General features: G+C 41.0%; 1 protein-coding gene across 2 annotated transcripts in view; it reads left to right on the forward strand.

The window, feature by feature from the left end:
- The window catches only part of CORIN (corin, serine peptidase), a 245929-nt gene that overhangs the window by 212383 nt on the left and 5749 nt on the right, over positions 1 to 27797 (forward strand). For both annotated transcript variants that reach the window (XM_008062553.1, XM_008062554.1), the window contains 4 exons: positions 5515 to 5631; positions 7054 to 7103; positions 7269 to 7443; positions 25618 to 25889. In XM_008062553.1, coding sequence (XP_008060744.1) covers positions 5515 to 5631; positions 7054 to 7103; positions 7269 to 7443; positions 25618 to 25889 — 614 coding nt within the window. The remainder of the gene's footprint in view (positions 1 to 5514; positions 5632 to 7053; positions 7104 to 7268; positions 7444 to 25617; positions 25890 to 27797) is intronic.

The following is a 27797-nucleotide window of genomic DNA, read 5'->3' on the forward strand; positions in this document are numbered from 1 at the left end:
CCCAAATAGGAAATAACTTATATAATATATGCATCAATAGTAATTGATTAAGTGCATATACAAACATCCATATAATGAATGCTATGCAGCTATCAACAGAGCATGGCATGTTGTTAATGGAGGGGACCGCGTAGTATTTACAGTCTGGGGGGGGGGTGTACTCAGACTGTAGGGATTCAGTGATCGGTTCTGCCATATAGCTTGCTGTGTGACCTTGGACAAGTTACTTATTCTCTCTTTGTCTCAATTTTTTCATCTCTAAAAGGGATGCCCCTTTTTTGATAAAAAACCTACTATACATAGTTGATGAGAGGTAATAAGGTAAAACAAGTTAGTCTTTTATATTGTCATGTAAAAATAGTTAACACACATTAACTACTATGATGAAAAGATTTCTAAGAGTAATTGACCAATGAGAACATCAACACCACACAGAGCAGTGTGTATAGACTATAAAAAAGAAGGTAGATATACATAAATTATAGGAAAAGCTTGGCAAAAATATTCAACCCTATTTACAGGGTTATTTCTTTTTTGTTTGTTTGTTTTTATTTTTTTGAGAAAGCAGGATTTATTGAGAGGACAGAAAAGTTCCCATAGTGGAAGGGGACCCAAGGGAGTTGCCTTACAATGTTATTTCTATGTCTCTTGGATGGGAAAGAGGCAATTTTGTCATTTTATAACTTTTGTTATTTTTTCCCATTTACAAGTATTACTTTTATAATTTTCAAAATTATTTGAGGAAGAAAACCCATATATCTGATGAGGTTACTAATCAAAATATATAAGGAACTTCATTTATAACAACAAAAATTTCTGATTAAAAACGACTAGGGACCTAAGCAGACATTTCTCAAAAGAAATCTTAGAAATGACCAACAGGTATAGGAAAATATTCTCAACATCATGAATCATCAGGGCAATGCAAATTAAAATCACAATGAACTCTCATCTCACTCACGCCTAGTGACGATGGCTATTATTAGAAAGACAAAGCATTAAAATTGTTAGGAAAGATGTAGAGAAAGGGACGCCCCTATTGTTAGTAGGAATGTTAATTGACACAACCATTATGAAAAACAGTATGGAGGTTCCTCAAAAAATTAAAAATAGGATCATCACATGATCCAGCCATCCTACTTCTGTGTATATAGCCAAAGGAAATGAAACCACTATTTTGAAGAGATATCTGCACTCCTGTGTTCATGGCAGCACTATTCACAATAGCCAAGATATTTCAACAACTTAAGCGTTTGTTGATGAATAACTGGATAAAGAAAATAGGATATATAACAGGGTGCCAAAAAATGTAAACACACTTTAAGAGATGTTACTTGTGTATTACTTTTAGTTTCCCATATCAGAAGTGTCTGGACACTCATGGTAACCACTTTGAGCACCTCTTGTAATGGCTGAAGTCAAATGTGACTTGTATTCATCTTTTGTGATTGGTATATATTGAGTATTACAATTTTAATACAGTTCTTTCCTTTCTTAAAATGTGTATACATTTTTGGCACCCTTTGTATATATCAATATACATATGTACACACACAATGGAATATTATTCAGCTTCATAAAAAAGAAAACTGTCATTTGTGACAACATGGATGAATTCAGAAGACATTATGCTAAGTGAAATAATCAGGCACAGAATGACAAATACTGAATAATCTCACTTATACATGGAATCTAAAAAAGTCAACTCATAAAAGCAGAGAGTAGAATGTTAGTTGCCAGAAACGGGTGTGGGAGAAATGGGGAGATGTTGGTCAAAGGGTACAAACATTCAGTTATGTGGGATGAATAACTGTAATCTCCCTTATTTGTAACAAAAAATGACATCCAATTATCAAAAAATAAAGCCAGTACAGCCTGTTTGCTTGGTGTTACCGGAATTTCAATATTTTCCAGTTCAACTGGGCCCTCAATGATGCTTGGTATTCTTCTAAGTTTCCTTTGATGTGTTTGTCTGAACTCTAATGTAAAGTTTGGAGACTAATTAATAGTACTGTATTGCATACTTGAAATTTGCTAAGAATCCTGGTCTTAAGTGTTCTTACCCCTTGGCCTCCCCCTCACACCAAGGTAACTATGTGTGGTGGTAGATATGTTAATTAGCTTGATTGTGGTAAGCATTTCACAATGTATACATATATAACATATTGTACACCTTAAACATGTACAGTTTTAATTTGTCAAGTATGCCTCACTAAAGTTGAAAATAAAAGAGTAAGAAAAATTGAAGTCAGAGGTCCTGTATGATAGTAGAAATATAACCATGTGGATCCACTAATTGTTATCAATGGGCCGAAGGATGACATTCCTAGTGCTGAAAGATTTATTTTTGTGTATGAGAAGCATGCCAGTGTTTACAAATTTCCTGAAAATCTAATTTTTATAATGACACTCTCCTCTCCTTGGTGATGAATTTCTTAAATTTTCCACTTGATGTAACTGAGAAATTTGGGCTCAATTGCCTTTCTTCTTGGAAGCTAATGAATGAAATGCAAAAGCATCCTGTGTGTAATCCTCTGGGGAGTCTTTCCTGGTGTGACTGAAGGGGCTGGAGTGTTCTTTGTGATTTTTCTTTTCTTTTTTTTTTTTTTTGAGTTGGAGTCTCACTCTGTCGCCCAGACTGGAGTGCAGTGGCCGCTCCCGGCCACCGCAGCCTCGACCTGCTGGGCTCCGGCGATCCTTCCGCCTCAGCCTTCCAAGTAGCCGGAATTACAGGCATGCGCTACCACGCGAGCCACCGAGCCGGCTCTTTGTGATTTTTCTATCCAGCAGCAGGGAAATTTCTTTGTTGAATTATACCCCTCAGGCAAGGCGCTTGGTGCCCTAGGAACACCTGGCTTAAGAATAACTTGACTGAGCAACAGAGTCTAAAGTTGTTCTTCTTTTGGCTTTCTGCCAGTCAAATGCCTGGCTTTAGGAGGCCCACAGGCAGTTCTGTGGCAGAAAGGAATTCTCAGGGTGCAGGTATCAGGAGAAACACCACGACGGGTAAGTGTGGCTTCTGACTTTTCTGCTTTCCAACCAACTGCTCCTCCATATACAGCACTTCTGGAGTTGATGACAAGCCAGACTCTCATTTTGGTCAAGGAGGAAAAAAAATTCTTATTTTTGTCGTATGTTATGTGACATCTGCAATAATCTAATGGTCCGTTCAAGTTTCAAAATTAATTTAAATCTTGTGCAACTTTTTTTTACAGCGTGGTTAGGGTTTGTGTCATTTGTTTTAAAATCAAATGTTGTTAATTCATTCATCATTAAATACTCTGTTTAGTTTTTAATCTTTGGCTCTTATTTCATCATCAAGAGTTCTCTTCAGGGTCTTTATCTTTTTAAAGGTATGAGAGTTTGAAGATATTCTTGCTCCTGTTATTTTCTATTGTGTGATTACAATAGTTTTTGAATAATTAGCCAGGTAAGGCCGGCACTGTGGCTCATGCCTGCAATTCCAGAACTTTAGGAGGCTGAGGTGAGAGGATTGTCTGAGCCGAGGGGTTTGAGACCAGCCTGGGTAACTTAGCGAGACCTCGTCTCTAAAATAAATAAAAAATTAGATGGGTGTGGTAGCTTGGATCTATAGTTCCAGCTACTTGGAAGGCCGAGGCGGAAGGATTGCCTGAGTCCAGCAGGTGAAGGCTGCAGTGGTCGTGAGTGTGCCACTGCACTCTAGCCTGGATGACAGAATGACACTTCACTAAAAATAATAAATAAATAAATAAATAAATAAATATTAAATAATAATAAGGTTCTATAATGTTAAAAGTAGAGGTAAAATGATAATCTTTCTTTCAGTGCCACTGAATCTAACTTTTCTTCTCGTCCTCCCCACCCCCACTCTTTGTAAAAAATAACATCCAGTTATTAAAAAAAGAAAGGCAGGGACAACCCCTTCAGGTCCCCTCCCACTGTGGGAACTTTTCTGTTTGTCAATAAATCCTGCTAAGCAGGCAAGTTTGGTGTTACCAGGAATTTCATGTTTTCAGGGCCATCTGTGCCCCTTAGTGATGCCTGGGATTCCTCTAAGTTACCTTTGATGTGTTTGTCTGAGCTCTTTGTTGGGCACTAATTTCATACACACATCACCTTCCTCATGTCCCTGCATTCCTGCGGCCTCAAACACTCATCAGAAGCCCCCACCACCTCTTTCTTTCTCTTTCTTTCTCTCTGTCTTTCTTTCTTTCTCTCTCTCTCTCTCTCTCTCTCTCACTGAGCTGCTCTTTCTTATTTCAACTCCTGCAGAGTGCCTGTTTCCTTCTCTCTTATTCCCTTTCTGTTTCAGAAAAAGCCCTCCTCCAGTCTAAAATAACTTCCTCTCTCTCTTCTACCTTTGATGGTATTAGGTGACTTAAAAATCTAGAAGCTTTCTTTTTTTTTCAAATATGGATTACCTAAAGAAAGAGCTAACTATTTAATAAAGAATAGGATATTTGGCTGGGCATGGTGGGGTTCAAGCCTGTAATCCCAGCACGTTGGGAGGCCGAGGTGAGGGGATTGCCTGAGGCTACGTGTTCGAGACCAGCCTGGGCAACTTGGTGAGACCTCATCTCTACAATAAAAAAATCCCCCAAATTAGCCGAGCATGGTAGCATGCACCTGTAGTTTTAAAAACATAGCTACTTGGAACGCTGAGGTGGAAGGATCACCTGGGCCCAGCAGGTTGACGCTGGGGTGGCTGTGAGCATGCGTATCACTGCACTCCAGCCTGGGTGACAGAGTGAGACTCCAACTCAAAAAAAAAAAAAAAAAGGATATTTCTACCAAAACCTAAATTCTTGTGAAACCTCAGATTTTAAATCTTGGATCCAGTATAGCCATATTTATTTGAATGATTGAATGAGACAAAATACACGGGAAAGTACTGGTGGAAACAGAGTGAAAAAATTGATAAAGAGAAAAATTATTTTGACTGACTCCTGTCTCTATTTTCTAGAGTCTTGCTTAATTTTTAGTACATTAAAATTTTGTAATATGTTGAGAGAATTCAATTTCCAATGTTTATATTGCTTAAGTAAACCAAAGAGCCACTGACTTTCTTTTTTGTTATTTATTTTATTTTAAGGTATTGCTATATTGCAGAATTACAATGGGCAAGAAAAAAAAAACATAGCTAGATACATTTTATTTTACTTTTGATCCCTATCTAAAGTTCTTCCTATATGTTTACATGTTGGAACTTTTACATCATATACGTTAGAATTCTAATACCTCTTGAAGTTCAAGTACCTGTCAGCAGAGAGAATGACTAATACAGTGATAACAATTTGGATCTTTACTGCTTCTATTTACTTTTAGTGACAGCCTCTCTTGCTAATCACATTCCATGCCAAACTTCTCTTAATCCAAATTCTTCTCTTGAAATATTGACTTATAATTTAATACTTCTCTTTGAAAGAGAGTGAGGGCTCTCTAAATATTATATTATATATGACATAATAATGATAATGCCTGTTCAGAGATCAGTGTACTTGGAATATTTATCTGGTATTTGTCTTATGTCAGAGAACCATCTGTGACTGAATCAATAAAGGACCAGGAAAAAGACCGGCCGTGGCTGGCATTGCCCTCCAACTGGGAAGACCTTAATGGAACCACTCTGCATGAGCTGCTGGTAAATGGGTAAGGTTCCTTTCCTAAAAGTTGTGCAGAGTCAGAGGATGGAGCAAGGTTTTACCATGAGTGTTAGGTTAAAAATCTCTGTGGGACCTCCGAAAGTGTTTTGTCAGACCCACTGAGGGGTGTGCAATCCAGTGCTGTGCAAAGAATTGCACAGAAGTTAGATTGGAAAATATAGTTTATTTGGAAAGTAAATTAGAGAGAGAAGATTCACCTCCCCAAGGTAGGGGAGGGGAGGCAAAACTAGGAAACATGTCGGCTATAGATCAAAGAGCCACGTGGACACCCCAGAGTTTAACAAAGCAATGGCCAGAAAGTAAATTAGAGGGGGGGGGGAAGAGAGAGAGAGAGAGAGAGAGAGAGAGAGAAAGAGAAAGAGAGAGAGACAAAGAGAGAGAGAGAGAGAGAGAGAGAGATTGAGAGATTCACTTCCCCAAGGTAGGGGATGGGGCCAAAGCTAAGAAACCATGGCGGCCATAGCTCAAAGAACATGGCCTGGCCAGTGCTTAACAAAACAATGGCGAGCACTGTTTGAAGTTGAATGCCTATTAAACCTTCCCTTTGATCAGAGCCTTTCTTCTGTTTTTACTGAAAGATAATCCGAATGTGTCATATCAACAGAGAGCTTTAAGGATTTTGAAGTTATATTTTACTTCTTTCAGAATGTTTCTCAACTTGTTTTGGGCAAATGCTCTTCTCTATACACATAATAATCAGATATGCTCCCTCCTTACCATTGATTCTAAAAAGCAGCCCAGGCTGGGTGCAGTGGTTCACACCTGTAATCTCAGCACTTTGGGAGGTCAAAGCAGGAAGATCCCTTGAGCCCAGAAGTTCCAGATTAGCCTGGGCAACATAGCAAGACCTCATATCTACAAATTTTTAAAAAAAATTAGCTGGCCATAGTGGCATGCACCTGTATTCCCAGCTACTGGGGAGGCTGAAGTGGGAGGAGATCATCTCCTGAGCCTGGGAGGTTGAGGCTGCAGTGAGCCATGCTTGTGCCACTGCACTTCAGCTTGGGCAACAGAGTGAGACTCCAACTTAAATAAATAAGTATAAATAAATAAAAAGTAGCTCATCCCCAACTCTTCTTGAGAATTGTAGTTTGAATCAATATTGTGGGTGGTACCATTTGTCAAAATGATGTGGGAAACTGTTAGAATAGTTTCTTTTCCCACAAGCATGAAATCACATTTGGTTGATATTAAACAAAAAAATAAAATTACCTGTTCTCCATATGCTCCTGCTCTCAAATATCTGACCACAGCCCTGCCTTGAGAATTCCTGCCCTAAGAGAGGTTGCCCAAAGAACGTGACCTCCGGTAACAGTTGATCTGTGTCTTGCCCTTCACTGGCAAACTGTTTGAAGAAAACAGTAAATATGTAACTTAATGTTATGCCATTTTATGTTTCCAAATCTAGGCAGTCTTGTCAGAGCAGAAGTAAGATTTCTCTTCTGTGTAATAAACAAGGTAAGAGATTTAAAAGTGTAGCGATGGAATATGAACTTAACTTGGTTGGCTTCAGGGATGAGTGAGCGCTTATCCATGACAGAAAGACCTAAGCGTTCAACTGGGCTTGGTGTTCCACTGGGCTGGGTGTCCAGTCACACAGACAGTGTCTTCTGCTCTTGGTAGACTGCGGGCGCCGCCCTGCTGCCCGAATGAACAAGAGGATCCTCGGAGGACGTACAAGTCGCCCAGGCAGGTGGCCGTGGCAGTGTTCTCTGCAGAGCGAGCCCAGTGGACATATCTGTGGCTGTGTCCTCATCGCCAAGAAGTGGGTTCTGACGGTCGCCCACTGCTTTGAGGGGTAAGTTGCATCTCTTCTTGCTTTGTCTGGATTTGATCATTTTGTCCTTTGGGAATTCTCAGTGGCAAATGTAAGTTCCTGAAGCCACTTCAGGGCAAAAGCCACGGCTGATCAACTGCCCAGGCCTCTGTCTTGCTGACTTCTTTTTTTTTTTTACCCTCATTGTTGTCATCTTATGTAAGTGCTGCTCATTTACTGGCAGTGGATGCATATTGCTTGTGACGTCTCTTCTAAGGAGGGAAGAAGAGGAAGAAGGTTGGAAGAAGGTTAGAAGCCTGACTCCCCAGCTAGTGTTAGTCTCCTTTCTAGACCGCTTAGATATATCACATGCCAATGAATTTAAACAGAAGTGATTTGTTTGGATACTACCGTGAGATTTGGGTGCAAGAGCAACTGGTGAGTAGTTTGGGAAGCAGAGTTAAGGTATAAGATGTGCATTACTCTTTGTGTGTGTGTATGGTATACATATATTATACCCTTAACTCTGCTTCTAAAACTACACACACACATACACACACACACATACTAATACACATATTGTACCCTAGTATATATTTATAAGCCTCTATATACACATACTATGTATTTATGCACACACATACATATCTATATAAAGACATAGAGAGAGATGAGAAAATGTATTTTAAGGAACTGGCTCCTGTGACTGTGGAGGCCTGGTAAGTGATGTGATGGGGCCAACCGGTAGGCAGGCAGGCCAGACATGAATTGCAGCTGGAGTCCAAGACATTCTCTGGCAGAATTCCGTTTTGCTGGCGAGGTCAGTTCTTGTTCTACAAAGATCTCCAGCTGCAGGGGTGAGGCTCAGCCATGCACATTGTGGAGTGTGATCTGCTTTCCTCAGAGTCCACCAATTTAAAAATTAATCTTACCCTCTAAATACCTTCACAGGAACATCCAGAATAACATTTGGCCAAATATTTGGGTGCTGTGTCAGCCAAATTGATCCATAAAATGAACCCTTGAGATATGCCTGGAGGGAGGAGAAGCGTAAGCCTAGGAAGAAACCTGCTCTAGACAGATGCCTATCACTACGGGGATTGCTGTGTGATTTAGGAGCAAGCAAAACAGCACACAGATCATGACAGCAGCGAAACCCAGACATTCGTTCTCCTCACTGGAGATTCTGGGGGTCAGACACTCAGATAGGGCTGGATGCAGCTGGCGCAGTTTGTCTCTGCTCAGTGGAGATTCCAAGGCTGGAAGTTAGAACTGTCTCAGGTCAGGCAGTTGCTGGGCACGGTGGCTCATGCCTGTCATCCCAGCACTTTGGGAGGCAGAGGGGAGGATTGACTGAGTTCAGGGGTTCGAGACCAGCCTGGGCAACTTGGCAAGACTTTGTCTCTACAATAAATCAAAAAATTAGCTGGCCATGGTGGCATGTGTCTGTAGTTTCAGCTATTCAGGAGACTGAGACGGAAAGATTGTCTGAGCCCAGGAGATGGAGGCTGCAGTGATCTCTAATTGTACCACTATACTCCAACCTGGGCAACAGAGTGAGACAGCAACTCAAAAACAAGTCTGGCAGTCGATGCTGCCTGTGGCTGGGACCTCAGTTCCTCTCCATGTGAGCCTCTCTTCGTGGACTTCACAAAAAGGGAGCCAGGAGGAAGATGAATGACCTTTTTGACCTAGCCTCCAAAGACATCGTTTTTGCTACATGGTTGGTCACAGCTGTCAATCATATACCACCTGATTCAAAGTAAAGAAATGCAGACCTCCCTTCTCAGCAGGAGGATGTCAAAGGATTTGAGAACAGGTTTTAAAACACCCATTTTATTCCATTTATCTTCAACAATTTTACTTTATTGAAAAGTAATATTAAATCATAGCAAACATTTAAGACAATGGTAACCCACAGCTCTATTTCCTAGTTAAAATGATTCTTTTCGTTTGACCATATTAGGAAAAAAATGCAATGTTTTTTGGCCTATTTGCCTATTATTATTTTTTCTTAGCTTTGTCACTTATTGTGTGACCATGAGCCAATTCATTAACTTCTCTGGGCCACCGTTTCCTCTTCTGGGAAATGAAGAAAATGATAATCCTCACCCCACAGGGCTGGTATGGGCATGGAGAGAGAGAGTTCATGTGAAGCCTGGGGAATCATGCCCAGCACCAGCTAGTAAGACCCTGAAAAAGGTAAAAAAAAAAAATTTTTCCTTTTTTTTGAGGTGGTGCTTTAGGCTGGAGTGCAAGGGTACCAACATAGCTCTCTGCAGCCTCGACTTCCTGGGCTCAGGCAATTCTTCTGCCTTGGCCTTCCAAGTAGCTGAAGCTACAGGCATGCATCACCATGCCTGGCTAATTTTTAAATTCATGATAGAGACAAGATCTTGCTATGTTGCCCAGGCTGGTCTCAAGACCTTGGGCTCATACAATCCTCTGGCCTCAGCATCCCAAAGTGTGAAGTTACTCCTGGACATTTTTTTAAAAAGTATTGCTAGCATCTTGCATTCTGTGCATATTTTGTGTGCATTCTGCATGTTCCCTTAGCGTTATGATGTGATACTTTTTCCATTTTGCCCGCCTTTTATCTTCCCCATACTCCCTGCCCTTTATTTCTGGATCCCCCTTGTGGTAACCCCTGTTAGGGCCTGGTTGAATGTGCTTCAGGAGCTAGAAGCACGTACATCTTTCACAGGGTGCTATCATTTATTTTTACAGCTTAGAAGTATTCCCTGTATTTCTGTTTGTAGGTTGCTTTCCTCATGCGGCAATACATCATGGCCATCTCTCCAGGTCAACTAATGGAGCTCTGGCTCATACTTTTTGAAAGCCAAATGATAGTTTAGCATGTAGACTTGCCATAACTTCTTTTATTATTCCCCAGTTGAGGGGCATCTGGTTAGTTACAGTTTGTTGCTATTTTAAAAATACTGCAATAAACCTCATACAGAGTCCCTCACCTACTGGTGCTCTTGTTCCTCGAGGACAGAGTCCTAAAACAGCCGGGAGTTGCAGAGATGGATACCTGCTGTATTCCCTGAGGTGTTAACTTAGTGAGGAGATAGAGACTTAAACAAGTCACTAGAATACAGTGTGATAAGTGATTATGAAATGGAAATGTGTATATTTCATCATCTGATTGCTCTTTTTGTGGAAATTTTTCTTTTTTAAAAAAAAAGCAGGATTCACTAGGAGGACAGAAGAGCTCCCACAGTGAGAGGGGATCCAAAGGGGTTGCCCAGGAAATAAAATACTTTAAACAAATCAAACCAGTACTTTTTCTAGAGAACTTTTAATGCATAAGACCTGAATCACTGGGAGATTCTGCATAGCATGTCAACACAGACACTGCAGTGTTCTTGTTTTGGACAGGGTCAGATGTTTGCAGATATCTTTTCCAGTTCTGATTTGCAACTCCATGATAAGCAGAAGAGTACACTGGCAAGTGTACATTCAACACAAGATGATTGTCTAAATGGAACCAACAGTTCTCAGAGGGAATAACACTCTTCATGTGCTAGCTAATCCATGCTCATACACCACTTCTGACATTTCCAGATGTGGTATCCAAGTTTCCTCTTTCACTGACGAATCTCTAAAGTTAAGGAGGAACCTTGTTGCAATGGAGAAGAAATATGTGTTTATAGTTATAAGACGTGGCTATGATATCAAAGGCTTTGGTGACTTTTATTTAGTGTCATGGAACACTAAACTTAACCAACTGTCAGAAGGGGTTGGGCCTATTCATCAGAAGTTAGAAATTGCTCCACTTCAAACAAGCCATGGCTTGGATGTGTGCTAATAATCCTGATACTGTTTTACCATCTCTTCAATGGTGCTGCAAGTTTGCGGGAACTTTTAATTGTAAGCCTGACTATCCATTGGAGCCATCCCTTGCTGTAATTAATGGAGTTTACTTCACATCTTGATTCCATGTTTTGGCAAACCCTAGAGTGACCCATCTGTAAGTCTTCTCAGCCTCTCTCTTTAGAGAGGGAGTTAAAACTCCCAAATGAAAATTTAAACCATCCGATACTAAGTTGACCAGAGCAAGTTTCCTGTGTTCTAATGACAACTCAAGTTCAAAAGTTCTAAGGAAAAAAGACTTTCTGACTTTCAGGGGGTAATTTAGCAGGCAATTTTCCTGCCTTCTTCTAACTTTGAAGGACTTGAGGATGAACTTTTAGATTGGCACACAACTAGCGATGGTCAGAAACATTTAATTCCTCTCCAGAAAACCTGCATGATAAACTGTCTTTCCATAACATGAGCCCATTCCTTAATCCCTGCCACCCACATCTTAACTTCTGCCATGGCAGTGTTTCAACCCAACGTGAATTTTTGTTGCTTGTCTTTCTGTGCTTCCCTCTTGTCTCCATCTGTCAGTCTCCTTCCTGCCTCCTTTCCTTCCCTGGTTTACCTGGTTCCCTGGGCTCAAATCTTCAGTCCTTTCACCCTTTCACCTTTCAAACTGTCAACCTCTTCCTCCCTAGATCTTCCTGCCAGACACACCAGGCAGACCTTCAAAGTGAATGTGGCATCTCCCCCTCCCCCTTTTTCCACTTTTACTTTAGATTCAAGTGTTATAGGTGCACGTTTATTACATGGACATATTGTGTGATGGTGGAGACTGGGCCTCAGAAAAGGTTTTTCCTCTGGGCCTCTTCCCCAGATAGCGAACTGTACCCAGTAAGTAATTTCTGAACCTTAGCTACCCTCCCCACTTCCCCCCTTTTAGTGTCCCAGTGTCTATTTATTTATCTTTGTGGCCATTTAGCTCCAGTATATAAATGAGTACATGCAGTGTTTGGCTTTCCATCCATGTTGCTGTGAAGGACATGATTCCATTCTCTTTTATAGCTGCATAGTATTCCATAGTGGGTCTATGCCACATTTCCTTTAGCCAGTCAATTGTTGGTGGGCACTTAGGTAGGTTCTGTGGTTTTGCTACTGTGAATAGTGCTGCAATGAATGTATGGGTATCTTTCTTATATAATGATTTTTTCCCGATATTCATGCTCTGCACAACTGAGGGAGAGCATTACCAAGACCACAGCTTACTGCCATGCTGGATAGTCTGCATCAGTGGGCCCCTTAACATTACTCAGCGATCTTTCCATCTATTCCTGGATGGCTCCTTCTCGTCTTCTTGACAGAACATGATCCTTGTCCTCACCTTCCCATCTGCCCTGCTCTGACAGTCTTGGAATACGCTCAGACCAGGAGGTGAGAGGTTGAGTCTGACTTTTTATTATTGAGCCCATGTTGTGTTCTTGTGGCAGGATTCTTTACAGAGAGAGACGAGACACTGAGGATGTTTTTTGCTAGGTAGCAGCATTTATTTGTGCCGGCACTGGCCTAGTAGATTCACATCCAAAGTCTGAGCCCCAAATGCAGCAAAGAGTTGCCTTATATTAAATTTTTTAGCCTCTTTGTCTCCCTTATATGGAGACCTGCACTTTTGTTTGGGTATTTTATTGTAACTTGGTTATTCATGTGCACTTGGACGTTGAATACGCCACGTCACTTTCTCTCTAATGCATTCTTTTTCTATTTTGGGAAGGCTCTTATCTCTTTGTTTTAGAAGGGTCCCTGCCTCATCCTTATGGTCATCTTTTTGCCATCTATGACCTTATGAACCAAGCCAGTCATTCACAGTTTTTTTTCCTTCCGTCTACTTGAGGAATTTGACCCATTCCCTTCAGTGATAATGTCCACAAAGAGAAATTCTCCATTTTGAATCCACACTTCACTGTGGAGTGAGCAAGTGTGGCTTTAAAAATCCCCAGGGGAGACCAGGTGTGGTGGCTCATGCCTGTAATACCAGCAGTTTGTGAGGCTGAGCCTGGAGGATTGCTCGAGTCCAGGAGTTTGAGACTAACCTGGGCAACATAGTGAGACCTCATCTCTACAAAAAAATTAAAAAATTAGTCGAGTGTGGTGATGTGCATCTGTAGTCCCAGCTACTCAGGAGGCTGAGATGGAAGGATCTCCTGATCCCAGGAGGTTGAGGCTACAGTTAGCGGGGATCACACTACTGCACTTCAGCCTGGGTGACAGAGTGAGACCCTGTCTCAAAAAACAAAACAAAAAGCAAACAAAAAACTCCCCAAATCCCCAGGTGATTCTGACCCAACTCCATGCTTCCCATTGCCCCGCCCCCATGAAGATATTTTCTGTTACCCTCCCCTCTCCACTGGAAAATGCCTGGGTCTTGGATATAGCCAGCAGTTTGCCTGAAGTATGTGCAAATCCCCATAGTTTCTGGAGCTTCCAGAAATTGAGAGCTCCCTTGCTTGAAGTCTCTGTGGTTTCTTGGTGCCTTTTGGTCTTGTGTACTGCATCTGTACGTGGACACCTGAGCATTGGTGGAGAACATCACACACCCATCTGCTAACTGAGGTCACGACAGGTGTATGACTGTGAATCTCACCTGAACATCTAAGACAATGGAACACCTCTAGTGTACTTCCACAGAGAAGTCACTTTTTTACCCTCGTCACCAAATAGATGACTATTTGACATATTTTGTGTTTCCTCTCTTTCCAAATCGTCATCATCCTCTACTGAGCTCACCTCCTACTTCATGAATACAATAGATGCCATCATATCTTTCACCTTATCTCATCCCCAATTCCAACAAATTACCTGCATCTCTGGTCACATTCCTCCTTTCCATTGAGTTATGGTGGAAACTGTGTCCCTGCTTTTATTTAAGGACAACCATACAAGGTCCAACAATTAAGTTTGCACACTCATTCTAGAAAAAAAGTGCCACATACCTCATTGCTGAATATCACTACGGTCACCTTCAAAGTACTCCCCTTGGGAAGCTATGCACCAGCGCCAGCACCTAGTCCACTCATCAAAGCAATTTTGGAACTCTTTCTGGAATGGCCTTCAGAGCTGTCATCCTGAATGTCATCAAATATCTTCTTTCAATATTTCCTTTATCTTCTGGTAAAGAAAAAAGTCACGGGGGGGCAGATCAGGTGAGCAAGGAGGGTGTTCCGATACAGTTATTTGTACAGTGCTGCCAACATAAGTGCATGGTGGCAGGCTCACTAACTTAATTGTCAATCCTCAACAAATAACAACAATAGCTCTGATGGCTATTCCAGAAAAAGAGTTCCAAAATTGCTTGGATGGCTGGACTTGGTGCTGGTGTTGGTGCATAGCTTCCCAAGGGGAATACTTCCAAGGTGACCATAGTGATATTCATCAAGGATGTATGTGGCACTTTTTCTAGGATAGTTTGTGAACCTAATTGTCGGGCCTTGTATGCCCTTTTATCTTTTCAAAGACTTGACTTCTAAAATTATCACGTCTGTTTTGAGCATCAGTTTCTCTCTTATTGCCGGATCATTCCCTTCAGCAGCCATGCTTTCCTGGCACTAACTTAAACCTTCTTTCCTTGAATCCCTCTTCAACTATTGCTCCATTGTGGCTAATTCACAGAAAAGCTTCTGAAAGAGTTTCCTATAGTCATTGTCTCCACTTTTCCATGTCCCATGTTCTCCTCAACCCACTCTAGTTGGGCTGTCATCAAAGTCACTACCAAAGTGGCACTTATTAAAGTCCCTAAGACTTCTGTCTTGCCAAATACAGTGGTATATTTTCAGTTGTCAACTCCCTGAAACCTTCCTGAGTATTTGATTACTATATCCTTCTTGAAAACCTCTTACTTTTCTTCTAGAATCACAAAAAACTTCTTGTTTTTCTCTTACATCAGTGACCTACCCTTCTCCTTTTTTTCTTTCAAATTATCCTTTTTGTTTTATTTTATTTAATTAATTAATTTATTTATTATTGAGGTGGAGTCTTACTCCATTGCCCAGGCTGGAGTGCAGTGGCATGCTCATGCCAAACCCAGCATTGACCTGCTTGGCTCTGGCAAGCCTTCCGGCTTAGCCTTCCAAGTAGCCGGAACTATAGGCGTGCACTACCAATGCCCAGCTAATTTTCTTTTATTTATTGTAGAGACGAGGTCTTGCCAATTTGCCTGGGCTGGTCTCGAGCCTGCGGACTCAGGCAATCCACTTGCCTCGGTCTCTCAAAGTGCTGGGATTACAGGCTGAGGCACCAAGCCCAGCCTATTTACTTATTTTTAATCAGAGTCTCACTCTTTTGCCCAGGCTGGAGTGCAGTGACACGGTCACAGCTCACAACAGCCTTGACCTCCTAGGCTCAGAGGATCCTTCTACCTTAGCTTCTTGAGTACTAGGACTACAGGCACACACTACCATGTCTGGCAAATTTTTCATTTTTTGTAGAGTTGAGGTCTCATTCTGTTGCCCAGGCTGGTCTCAAACTCCTGGGCTCAAGTGATCCTCCCACCTTGGCAACCCAAAGTTCTGGGATTACAGGTGAGCCACTCAGCCATGCCAGAACTTCCTTTTTTTAAGGCTGCTGAATGCTTAAGTGCTGGAGGACCCAATTGTTGGCTTTTTATCTGTTTATTCTCACTCATCTAATTGCATAGCTTATATACTTGTTCTAATTTGAACAAATACTTATATATTTAAATAATCTGAATATTGACATGAATATATCATATTTAAATATTAAATATGAATATAAAATATTTGTTCATAACTTTCAAATTTATATTTCCAGCCCAGGTTTTCCCCAGTCACTGCCACCTCCCACCAATTTCAAACACAGATTCACCTACACAGACAAGATGTCCATTTGAATGTGTAATACACATCTTATCTTACTTAACCCAAACAAATCTATTGATTTCTCACTTCTTCCACTGAGCAAACAATTGTACGCTTCACAAATTCCATCTCAGCAAAAGTCACATTAGCCATTGGTTTGCTAATTCACTAAGCCTAGGAGTCATCCTTAATTCCTCTCATGTTTACTTTATCAGTAAGTCCTGTAGAATCTTATAGCTGGAACCCACCCAAAACAGCCATCTCAGTGCTCTAATCCTCATCCAGGCCACCCTCATCTCAGACCTGGGCTACTGTGTTTATTTTCCTAGAGATGCCACCACTGGGTGGCTTGATCAACAAAAGTCTGTTATATACAGTTCCTGAGACGAGAAGCCAAAGATCCAGGTATGGGCAGGGGTTTTTCCTTCTGAGGCTGTGAGGGAGGATGCATGTGACCTGGATGCTGGTGGTGTGCTGTCAGTCTCTGGCATTCCCTGTTCTGTAGAAGCATCACCTTGATCACTGCCTTCGTCTTTGCATCTCTCTCCCTGAGTGATGTCTTGTCCACATCTTCCCCTTTGATATGATCAGTCATATTGGGCTAGGCCCAGTCTAATGATCACATTTTAACCTGATTACTTCTGTTAAGTCACTTTCTCCAAATAAGGCCACACTATAATGTACTAGGAGTTAGAGCCTCAACATAAGAATTTTGTTTGGAGATAATCAGTCCATAACAACTTTCTTTTCTTTTTTTTTGAGTTGTAGTGTCTTACTCCATTGCCCAGACTGGAGTGCAGTGGCATGCTTACAGCCACCACCCCAGTGTCGACCTGCTGGGCTCTTGCATTCCTTCCACCTCAGCTTTCCAAGTACCTGGAACTACAGGCACGCGCTACCATACCTGGCTAATTTTTTATTTTTTATTGTAGAGACAAGGTCTCACCAAATTGCCCAGGCTGGTCTCGAACTCATGGGCTCAAGCAATCCACTTGCCTCACCCTTTTTTATTTTTAAATTTTATTTTAAATTATTTTTATTTTCACTTTGAGTTGGGGGGGGGGTCTCACTTTGTCACCCAGACTGGAGCGTAGTGGTATGATCATGACTCACTGCAGCCTTGAACTCCTGGACTCAAGTGCTCCTCCTGCCTCAGCATGCACTATTACACCCAGCTAATTTTTTGATTTTTTTGTAGAGATGAGTTTTCACTATGTTGCCAGGCTGATCTTAAACTCCTGGGCTCAAGTGATCCTCCTGCCTTGGCCTCCTGAAGTGCTGGGATTATAGGAGTGTTATGGGTACCCAGCTTATAACAACTATTAAAACAATCACCTGTTTTTTTCCTTTGGACTACTGTCTTGTTTCCTTCTTACCTATTGTCCACACAGTAAGACATGATCTTTCTAAAATGTCAGTCGTACCAGTCACTCCCCTACTTAAAATCCTGAGCTGGCTTCCCCTTTTAACAAGGATAAAATCTTCCCATTGGAGTCTTTTAAGACCCAGTCCTCCTTCCCTGGCTCCATCTTCCTCTGTTCCCCCATCCCTCACTGGGTTCCAAACATGCTGGCCTTCCCTCTGCCCCTGAAATCTTCTAAGTTCATTCCTGCTGCTTCTGCAGTCTGAAATACTTTCATAACATCACAAAACTACCTCCTTTTCATCATTTAAGTCTCATAATAATAAGTGGTCCCTTATTATTGTCTCTCCATCACATGACCGTGTTTTTCACTTCTGTGTACCAAAGATAATCTTCCCTTCTCTTTCTTTCTTCCCTCCTTCCCTTCCTCCTTCCTTTCTTTTCTTTCTTCCTTCCTCCATCCCTCCCTCTGTTCCTCCCTCCCTCTTTTTCTCTCTCCCTTTTTCTTTCTTTCTTTCTTTTCTCTCTCTTTCTTTTCTCTCTCTCTTTGTCCCTCCCTCCCTCTGTCCCTCCCTCCTTCTTTCTCTCTCCCTTACTTACTATCTAGCCCAGTAGAATGAATACTCTATGAAGGCATGAGCTCCATCTGTCTTCCTCACTCTTGTGTTTTTATTTCTTTCAGCTGGCATATAGCAGCCACCCAATAAATAGTTTTTAGTTGACGAGTCAGCCCCTTTTTGGTGTTTCTTGGTAATTGCCTCTGTAGTCCTGATTAGCAGTTAGGGCTGTAATTTACCTGAAACTAGAAATGTCAGCTCATTGCTGTAGGGTCAGTGATCTCCCACCAACTTCCCCCATGTGTTGGACCACCCATCAACTCCACATTTTTTTTTTTGTTGTTGTTGAGTTGGAGTCTCACTCTGTCGCCCAGACTGGAATGCAGTGGCTGCTCCCGGCCACCGCAGCCTCGGTCTGCTGGGCTCCGGCGATCCTTCCGCCTCAGCCTTCCAAGTAGCCGGAATTATAGGCATGCACTACCATGCCCGGCTGATTTTTTGATTTATTGTAGAGATGAGGTCTCGCTGCTCAGGCGGGTCTTGAACCCGCGGGTTCAGGCAACCCACTCACCTCAGCCTCCTAAGGGCGCAAGATTACAGGCTGAGCCACCGAGCCCGGTTAACTTCTCATTTATATGTATTACATACCTGTATCTTTTTATCTCATGGAAGATGAATATTGTGGATCTTGTCTGAAGAATATTACCTTTGAACGTAGAAATTAAAAGTAAAGGAAAGAAAAAAGAAAGCTTCAAATTGTTCTGCTTTGCTATAGTTATCAATTAAATTATCTGCCACATGCAGAAATTTTTCTCTTGTTCTTTTTACACATTATTTTGCCAAGAAGCCATTTTAATTTTTCCTTTTTAGAAAAATCCCTGCTCATTCTATGACTAAGACTTTCTGACAGTCACTATGGTTTCATGCCATTCTTCTATAATAGACTTTCCAATTTAAAAATTCTGGTCCCTAGGTAGTCACTTTCACTGTTCAAGTGATTCTTCCTTTTCTTACATACAACAATTATTTGTGACTGTGGTATCAGAATTTGGCCCTTAAACTCTCCCTACTCTGTTGAGTTAAGACTCCCAGGCTATATAATCATCATTGTCTTTTTTATCCCCCCAAAACATTCTGAAATCTGATTCTCGAATGTCTAGGATATATGTTTGTGTCTTTCTCTTGGTTTTTTTTTTTTGAACCCAGCATAACAGAATTGTCCAGTTTCTGTCATTTTATCCATGATGGTTAGCTCCCCATCACATATGGGAGACACGTTCAGACAGAAAGGAGGACATATCTTTCTTCTGTTCACCATCTTGTCAGTCATCCAAGAGTCTCCATGCATCCAACATGCTTTTCCTTCCTGTGGCCAGTCCCTCATTACTGTGCGGATGCCCACTGACTCTTCTCTTTGTTTGAGACAAGTTTAGTGGTAAGGGTGTGGCGGAGTGATCAAAGGACCAACAATTTAGTATGTTACCATACTGTGACTTCAGACAAATCACTCATCTGCTTTGAGTCATTGCTGTCTCTTCTCTTCTCTTTACATCTCACAGTTGGTGTGAGGATTATTTGAAATAAAGTGTCTAGAAACACTTGGAAAACTGTAAAGGAGAGATTGTACAATAATGAGGAATCTAGGCTGCCAGTCTGGTTTGCTTATTGTATACATTTAAAAATGTTTAGCCAGCATTTAAAACCATGCATACTTTGCGTAAAATCCAGAACTTTAGCTTCCCTTGGACAATTGGAAGGTCAGATCCCATTGGGCATTGTAACATGACAGACATTTTCTGGAGCTGAGAGGTAGATGCCCTCAGGGTGGGCAGGGCTTATGTGACACAGTCTGTACTTAGTGACTTTTCCCCAGCCCTATCACACATTTACACTGCAATCACCCAAGTCTAAATAAAGCCTGTTCACTTTGTCTGTTACAGATAACCCTTTTAGAATACCAAGGGCAGAGCACAATGTTGAAAGCAAGCATTTCCCAAAATTTGTAGAACAGCAGTTATGGCATAGTGTGAAAATCCTTCACTTAGCATGGATTTGATAACCTTCAAACGATCTCCAAAGCACCATTTAGCTATGCTATTTCTGGAATAAGACTTGTAAATTTTTATCACAAATAAGACTTGCAATTTTTATCACAAATATTCATTATAATGATTAATTTTCTTTTGTTAAAAAGGAAAAATATTAAATATAAGATATCCAAAGCAAAATCAGAAAAAGTCAAATAAGGAAAATGTTTACACTCCAGAAAAGACAAAGATAGAAAATTTCTAAGTTTGTCTCACTGAATTAAGTGAAAATGTGACATTTTTGTGTCTAAACTAGAGTTGAGTGTATCAAACTGTAGAACAAAGGGACTGATTATTACATCCAGAAACATTGTGCCTGCAATTCTGTATAAATTCCTCTAGATGCTATTGTGCATCTGATGCATGTAAGTAGCTGAGTTTTCTTTCTAGAGTTGATAATTGAAGAATCATAAGTCGAAATCATATTATCGCAATGCCACCTATAAAGTAGTTATTACTTAAGCAATAGTATAATCATAAGGCAAATCAGACCCTTCATATGAATTTTGGGGAATGAAATACCATCTACAGCAAGAATGAAGGAAGAAAAAGGTCTTCTTGCATCCTCAGCCATTTTCACTGTGGTCGGTGGGTGATCACAGGGCCTGCTTCTTCATGCTCAGAGTGTGAGGTTCTTGGCAAGGACTTCTGTAAGGATGCGCTGGTTTTTGCTGCCGTGGTGAGGTCTGACAACCAGGTGGGAAGTAGTGTTCTTTATGCTGAAGATTTTCAGCTGCTGTACTTGATTTTTCTTTCTTTACAGACAAATTTAGCTCTTTTGACTGAAATGGCCATGAACATCATCTGTTCCCATGTGTGTGTCTCCACTGGATACAATTGAACGAATGTTAAACTCCTGTGGCATCCACGGAGCCTGACATTGCTTCCTTCTCGTTGCTTCCACCCAGCTCTGCTGAACTCCTGACTTGTCCTGTCTAGCACTTGCTAGGTGTAGCAAACACCATGTGTGTACATCTCCCTCACCTTGGAATCCCTTCCCCATGATAGATTGTTTTTTTTTTTTTTTTCTTTTGTGTGTGTATTTTGTTTCTTTTGCCAGACTCTGGGGAAAAGATGTTAAAAGATACAGTATTTTTCTCATCATACTCAGCAAAAATCAAAAAGAACAATATCATCACTGAATACAAAGATGTATGTGAATTTCCTGTGCACATTTCTTTTTTTGCTTTTGGTGGATATTAATGCCACAGGGACAGTAGCTTATATACCAAAAGACTACTGGATACAAGTTACTGTTTAATAGTTTTATTTTACACCTTTTTTTAAAAACATTAGACACATCAAATCTGAGACAGTAATGAAGTCTGGAATTTTGATGTTATTGAATGTTGTTACAAGTAATTTGGAATGTTCAAGTGTTCCAAATACTGCTTGTGATTTAAACAGATGGGTGAGTGTTTTTCTTAGCTTGGTAACTCAATTCTAGGGCAAGAAGCTCTTCAATAGGCAGAAATTTGAAATAAATTATTGCTCGCTTTAAGGTGTCTAAAACAATAGGAGCTTGGTGCTTGCTGAATTTTTCAAATGTCTGTTCACGTACTCCTTTGGAATGAAGATGTTTATGCAGTTACACCTTTGGAATAAAAAGGAAAGGGCAAGAAGGAAGAAAGGGAGGGGAGAAAGAAGGAAAAGAAGGAAGAAAGAGAAAGAGAAAGAAGAACATGTTTTTTGTGACAGCTTTATGGCCTAAAAATAATTCTGTAACATTCTTTGTCATGCTTATGCTTATGTGAATTGCACTTCCTGCAAATTTTTTATAATTGTTTCTTCAATTGTCCATCTTCGTCCAATTCTAGAGTTTGTATAGGCAAGAATCATGTCTTACATGCTTATTATTTTAATCCCAACACCATGCTTGGCATAGAGAAGTTGCTTTTTATCTTTATCTCTCTCTCTCTCTCTATTTCTATCTCTATCTACTCACTGAATGACAATAGTTCCTCTCTTGATAGCTCTGAAGTTTTTTGTTTGTTTAAATGAACAAAGGACGGAATGCATGCCTGTTAGGAGGAGTCTCTTCTTAGAGTCTGGCCCAAGTATCCAACAATACTAAAAACAGTGTGAGTGCCTGCCTTGGTCCCTCCTCCTCACTCTCCTGAAATCTGCCGTTTGAGTTGCCATGCTGATGGGGAAGAGAGATATGCCAAGTTAAGGAGAGGTGTGGTGGGGTTTTGCCTGAGACCCCCCTACTACTCTTAAAAATACTGACTCCCAGGCCCCAGATGACAATTGTTTCGATTGATAAGGGGTGATGCTCAGAGAATCACTACTTTAAAAGTTCCCCAGAGGATTCCATGTTTAATCTGGGTTTAAAAACAACTGGCCTAGATGGTGAAGTCAACCTGCTTTAGTTGATTTGATTGCAAGATCCTAAGAAGGGGTGGTGGTAGTGTGGCTGGCTCACAGTTCTGCAGTATCAGGCACCACCCCTCCACAACACTGTGGTCTAATCAATGTCCATGTCTTTATCTGGGCCCCTCTAGTGAAGGAGTGACTGAAAATGAAGGAGGGGTTGGAGGGAGTGATGAACAATAGACTTTGCCGTTGTGATTGGAGTCTGCCAATAATAAATGTTTTAAAATGACATACAGGTCGAGCATGATGGCTCACACTTGTAATCCTAGCACTTTGGAAGGTGGAGGTGAGAGGATTGCCTGAGTCCAGGGGTTTGAGACCAGCCTGGGCAACATAGCAAGCCCCAGTCTCTACAATAAAACAAAAAATTAGCTGGGTGGAGCGTATCTATAGTTCTAGCTAGTTGGAAGGCTGAGGTGGAAGGATCGCCTGAGCCCAGCAAGTTGAGGCTGCAGTAGCTGTGTATGTGCCACTGCACTCTAGCATGTGCGAGAGTGAGACTTCAACTCAAAACAAAACAAAAAAAATAGAAAGTCCTTGGGGCTAGAATAGGGCATATTGTATAGGGCCTCAGAGGCCAAGAAAAGGAGTCTAGAATTTATCTCAAGTGTATCACAGAGTCCTGGAGAATGATGAGCAGGAGATGAACTTGATCTAGTTTTATTTCAAAAAGATCACACTGGGGCCAGACATGGTGGCTCATGCCTATAATCCTAGCACTTTGGGAGGCCAAGGCAGGAGGATTACTTGAGCCCCGGAGTTTGAGACCAGCCTGGGCAACATGGCAAGACCTCATCATTACAAAAAATAGAAAACATTGGTCAGTTTTTTTTAAAACATTTTTTTTTAATTATAAAATTGTGGGGTACAGTTAAGGGTTAGGTATACAAATGTGCATCATTCAGGCAACATTGGTCAGTTTTGATGGAACACGTCTGTAGTCCAAGCTACTAGAAAGGCTGAGGCAGGAGAATCATTTGAGCCTAGGAGGTCGAGGCTGCAGTAGGCTATGATTGTGCCACTGTACTCCAGTCTGTGCAACATATTGAGACTCTGATTTAAAAAAAAAATCACCCTGATTGCTGTTAGAACAATGTACCATAGGAGCTAAGATTAGAAGAAGGGCCACCATTTGGAAGGCCATTACATGGTCCAAGTAGATGAGAGTGTCTTAGTTTGGGATTGTAACAGGAGAGGAGGGGAAGGAAGATAGTAAGATGCAGGGCATATTCAAAAGTAGGAGTGTTGAAGACTTGCTGGTACATTAGATGTTGGGTGTAAGAGAAAGAGAAGATTCAGCTGGGTAACTGGTGTTTATAAGAATTAAATCACTGTAACATGATTTCTGAGTGCTTGTGTGGTATACCCTCAGTAAATATTGGCTATCATCAAACATCCAAGGAGTGTGTTGAATAGACCATGGAGCATTCCAATCTGCAGCTCAGGAGAGGATGGAGCTGGGGATACACATTTGGGAGTCATTTGGGGATCATGATGTTTAAAACCATTGGGCTAGATGCAATCCTCAAGAGAGGCTGAAATGAGAAGTTGAGGGTAGAGTCCCCAAGCACTTGAATATCAATACTGAAGGCCAAGAAAGAGAACCCAGAATAGAAGACTGAGAGGTCCATGAGATTAGAGGAATTCTGGGGCATAGTAAGAACTGGAAGCCAAGTGAAGAAAGTGTTTTCAGGTGAGAATTGGCTAAAATGTTGACAACAAGTGTTCAAGAACAGTGGACTCAGACTAACTATTGAAGCTTGTGAGTGATCATTTTAAGCCCTTGGCTTGAAATATGTTGAAGGTTCCGCTGAAAACTTTACATTTCTTTGAGGTACTTGCTCTTTCTTGTAGGGTTGTCTTCATCTCTCTTTTTCATGGCTTTTCATTATCTTTCTCATTCAGTGAAGCAATAACTACCCTGTCTGCCTTTAAAACTGAACATGTGTTGTTTTTAAGACTAACTCCCTTCAAGAATCATGAGCTGTGCTTTCTACAACAATAATACTTATTTACTAACCACTCAGGGCATTATATGCATGTCTCTTACATGCATGCATTGCCAAGTAGGCATGAAAATAGCCATTATTTTTTGGACATGTGATAAGTTTACTTATGCATTTCAAATCTTTTTCTGAAAAGTTTTTAAATAAATGAACTGTAATTTTAATGCAGTTTTTTTTTTTTTTTTGTAAAAAAGGACCAAAGGAATGTCTAGTCAAACAAAGCAAAGAAAAACAGACAAATATGAAACCTGCATGGTTTGGGGATTTGTACATAGGTAATTAAAGTTCTGATGCAAAATAAAGAAAGGATCACAGTGATTATTACTACAACATCACAGTGGTGTTGTGATTGTGGAGGAATACATCAGGGGATTACTGTATTCTGTTTATTTTTTTGCCACTATTCGAGGAAGGACACCAAAGAATATGGAATCATCTTTTGGAGGGTGGGCCCCTTGTAGTACAGACTTCCCCTGATAGGCAAGTGTTCTGGTAATCCTTTGGCATCAGTGTACTAGCTAATGTTGTGAGAGGCTGCTTTTGGCTTCAATGAATTATTTTTTTTGAGATTCTTTCTATGAATTTGCCCATTTCATGATGGGTGATTTATAAGCACACCTGCACACACCACACACTGAGAGTTCAGCAGTTTTTGACCAAAAATGGCATGATCCCCATGACCCACCCTCCCTAATCCCCTGATCTCACCTCAAGTGACTTTTTTGTTTCCCCCAGAAGAAAAAAAGCTTCTCAAGGGGAAATATTTTACCGATGTGGAAGAGATGAAACAAAAAACAGCAGAAGCACTAACAGGCATCAAAACTGATGAGTTCAAAAACTGTTTTGAGCCATGGGAAAAGCATCTCGATAGGTGTATTGCATCAAAAAGAGAGTACTTTGAAGGTGAATGATATTTAAACATGTAGCAATAAATAAATTCCAGGGTTTTTTGGACCCTCCCCTTGTACAATGTCTCCATGTGACCAAAACCCATGTATACCCCTAAAGCTATTGAAATTTTTTTTAAAAAAGAGTAAATGAAAAAAAGTCCATCAATACAGGAAAATAGTCATTATTACATCAATAGGATGTTTAAAAATCACGTGTGAATCTTTTGCTTTCAAGATGTCAATAGCTCTTGGGTTGTGATTTTAGGAGGGAGAATGCTGGCATCTGGAAGGTGGTGCTTGGCATCAACAATCTGGACCACCCGTCAGTGTTCATGCAGACACGCTCTGTGAGGACCATCATCCTTCATCCCCGCTACAGTCGGGCCGTGGTGGATTATGACATCAGCATCGTTGAGCTGAGTGAGGAAGTCAACGAGACGAGCTATGTCCGGCCCGTGTGCTTACCCAGCCCACGGCAGTGGCTGGAACCCGACACCTATTGCTACATCACAGGCTGGGGCCACATGGGCAACAAAAGTAAGCTGCCATCCCCAGGAACCTGTTAGCTCATAGCTGACAAGCACCGTTTCTGCTTAGCCTTTGGCCATCATTCCCTGTTTTCACTTATAAAAATATAGTGTATGGTATATACTTGGTGAACATATAAATCATAGATGCTAATAATCCATCATGGGCCAGGCACAGTGGCTCAAGCCTGTAATCCCAGTACTTTAGGAGGCCAAGGCGAGAGGATTGCCTGAGCCCAGGAGCTCGAGACCAGCCTGGGAAACTTGGTGAGACTTTGTCTCTACAATATAATAAAAAATTAGTCAGATGTGGTAGGGCACACCTGTAGTTCTGGCTACTTGGAAGGCTGAGGTGGAAGGAACACCTAAGCCCAGCAGATCAACGCTTGGGTGACTGTGAGCATGCCACTGCACTCCAGCCTGGGTGACAGAGTGAGATTCTGAAACAAAAAAAGAAAAAAGAAAATCCATCATGGCAACTGTCAAGCTTAAATGTGGTCTCAAAAATCTTTTAGAATCTTTCTCCATGAGCCACTAGTGATGCTTTGGGGTTGTCATACAGGAATGAGATCTATCAGTCAGCTGTGCTTTGGGCCATCTCTAGCCATGATTGGGGCTATCTTATATGAATGCCTTGGAAAATAGGAGCCATTGGGAGGGAGGAGCCCTTGGGGCCTCTGTCTGCTGCAGTGTTGCTTTTGCAGTTGAGCTGCAGGTGATGTTTCCAATTCTGGGTTACGATTTGGTTTTATCTGCAACATAATCTGTAAGTCCTTCTGGAAAAAAATTGACTTGCTCTTTTCCTATTTAAATTGATTAAAATAGTTTGGCTCTATAGTTGAGGTGAACACACTAAAGACATAGAAATTAAAAATGTGTGCTCCATACTTCCTCTCAGCCTCCATAATGAACTCTCATTCTGTTTGACCTATTTCACGTTTAGAATATGATTGAATCAATGAGGCATTTTCTTTAACTGTAAGTGCTGACCTCTCTGATTATATTAAGTATAACACTGTGGTGCTCAAGAATGGTGATGTATCTTAGCATCTCATTATTGACCTTAGAAATTGCATATTTGAAGGAACTTTTTTCTTAAGACTTCATTAAGTTTTGAGAAAGGTTGAGTTTCTTTTTTATGTGATCAATTAAAGAAGGGGAAAAAAGTCAATAGACAGAAATAAATGAGTTTTTCGGGAAAAAAACTCCCATGTAAGAATTTTGAATTAGACATATGGTAGTCATATGATGTTAGACATAGGATGTCACCATTTCTATGCATCTCATTTTTAAAAAGCTATAGTTAGCACTGTAATACAAGAGCAGACTATGCTATCTATTATTTCTACTTGTATCCCTTTCACAATATCAGTATCAAACTGAGCAATAGTGTAACCTCTTGCTCGTGCCTTATGTACAGTGTAGCATGGAAAGCAAGGATCTAAATTAAGTCAGAAGGCTCTGGGTAACCCCAATGCACTACTTTCTAGCTTGGTATGAAACGGAAAAAAATTAAAGCAACTGTCTACCTTGCAAGATTGTTGTAAATATGAAAGGCGATAAGGCCCAGATGATGCTGCGCGTAGGTGCCCAGTCTACCACTCATACCCCGTAACTGTTAGTGTTTTTTGTACTATTCTTTTGGCAACTCATAAAACTTTCACTGTCTGCATGACGCTGATTTTTTTCAAAACATTTGCTTAGCAGTTTTTTCATCACTCCTCCTTCCAATAAAGCACCCAGTGATGCTTCCCCATCACTGTTTAAAAGAAGAACGGTGAATGTGATTTTGTAGAATGGCTTAGCAGCATGGATTCACACTGTCTTGCTGCAAGAAACCCATTGTCATCCTGCAAGAACTTTCTAGCAAGATGTAATTCACATATGCTCTCTGTCAATACTGAAGAAGGGCGTTGTC

Source organism: Carlito syrichta, unplaced genomic scaffold (assembly GCF_000164805.1).
Source record: "Carlito syrichta isolate Samal-C Ts95f unplaced genomic scaffold, Tarsius_syrichta-2.0.1 Scaffold305745, whole genome shotgun sequence".
In the NCBI taxonomy this organism is placed as follows: domain Eukaryota; kingdom Metazoa; phylum Chordata; class Mammalia; order Primates; family Tarsiidae; genus Carlito; species Carlito syrichta.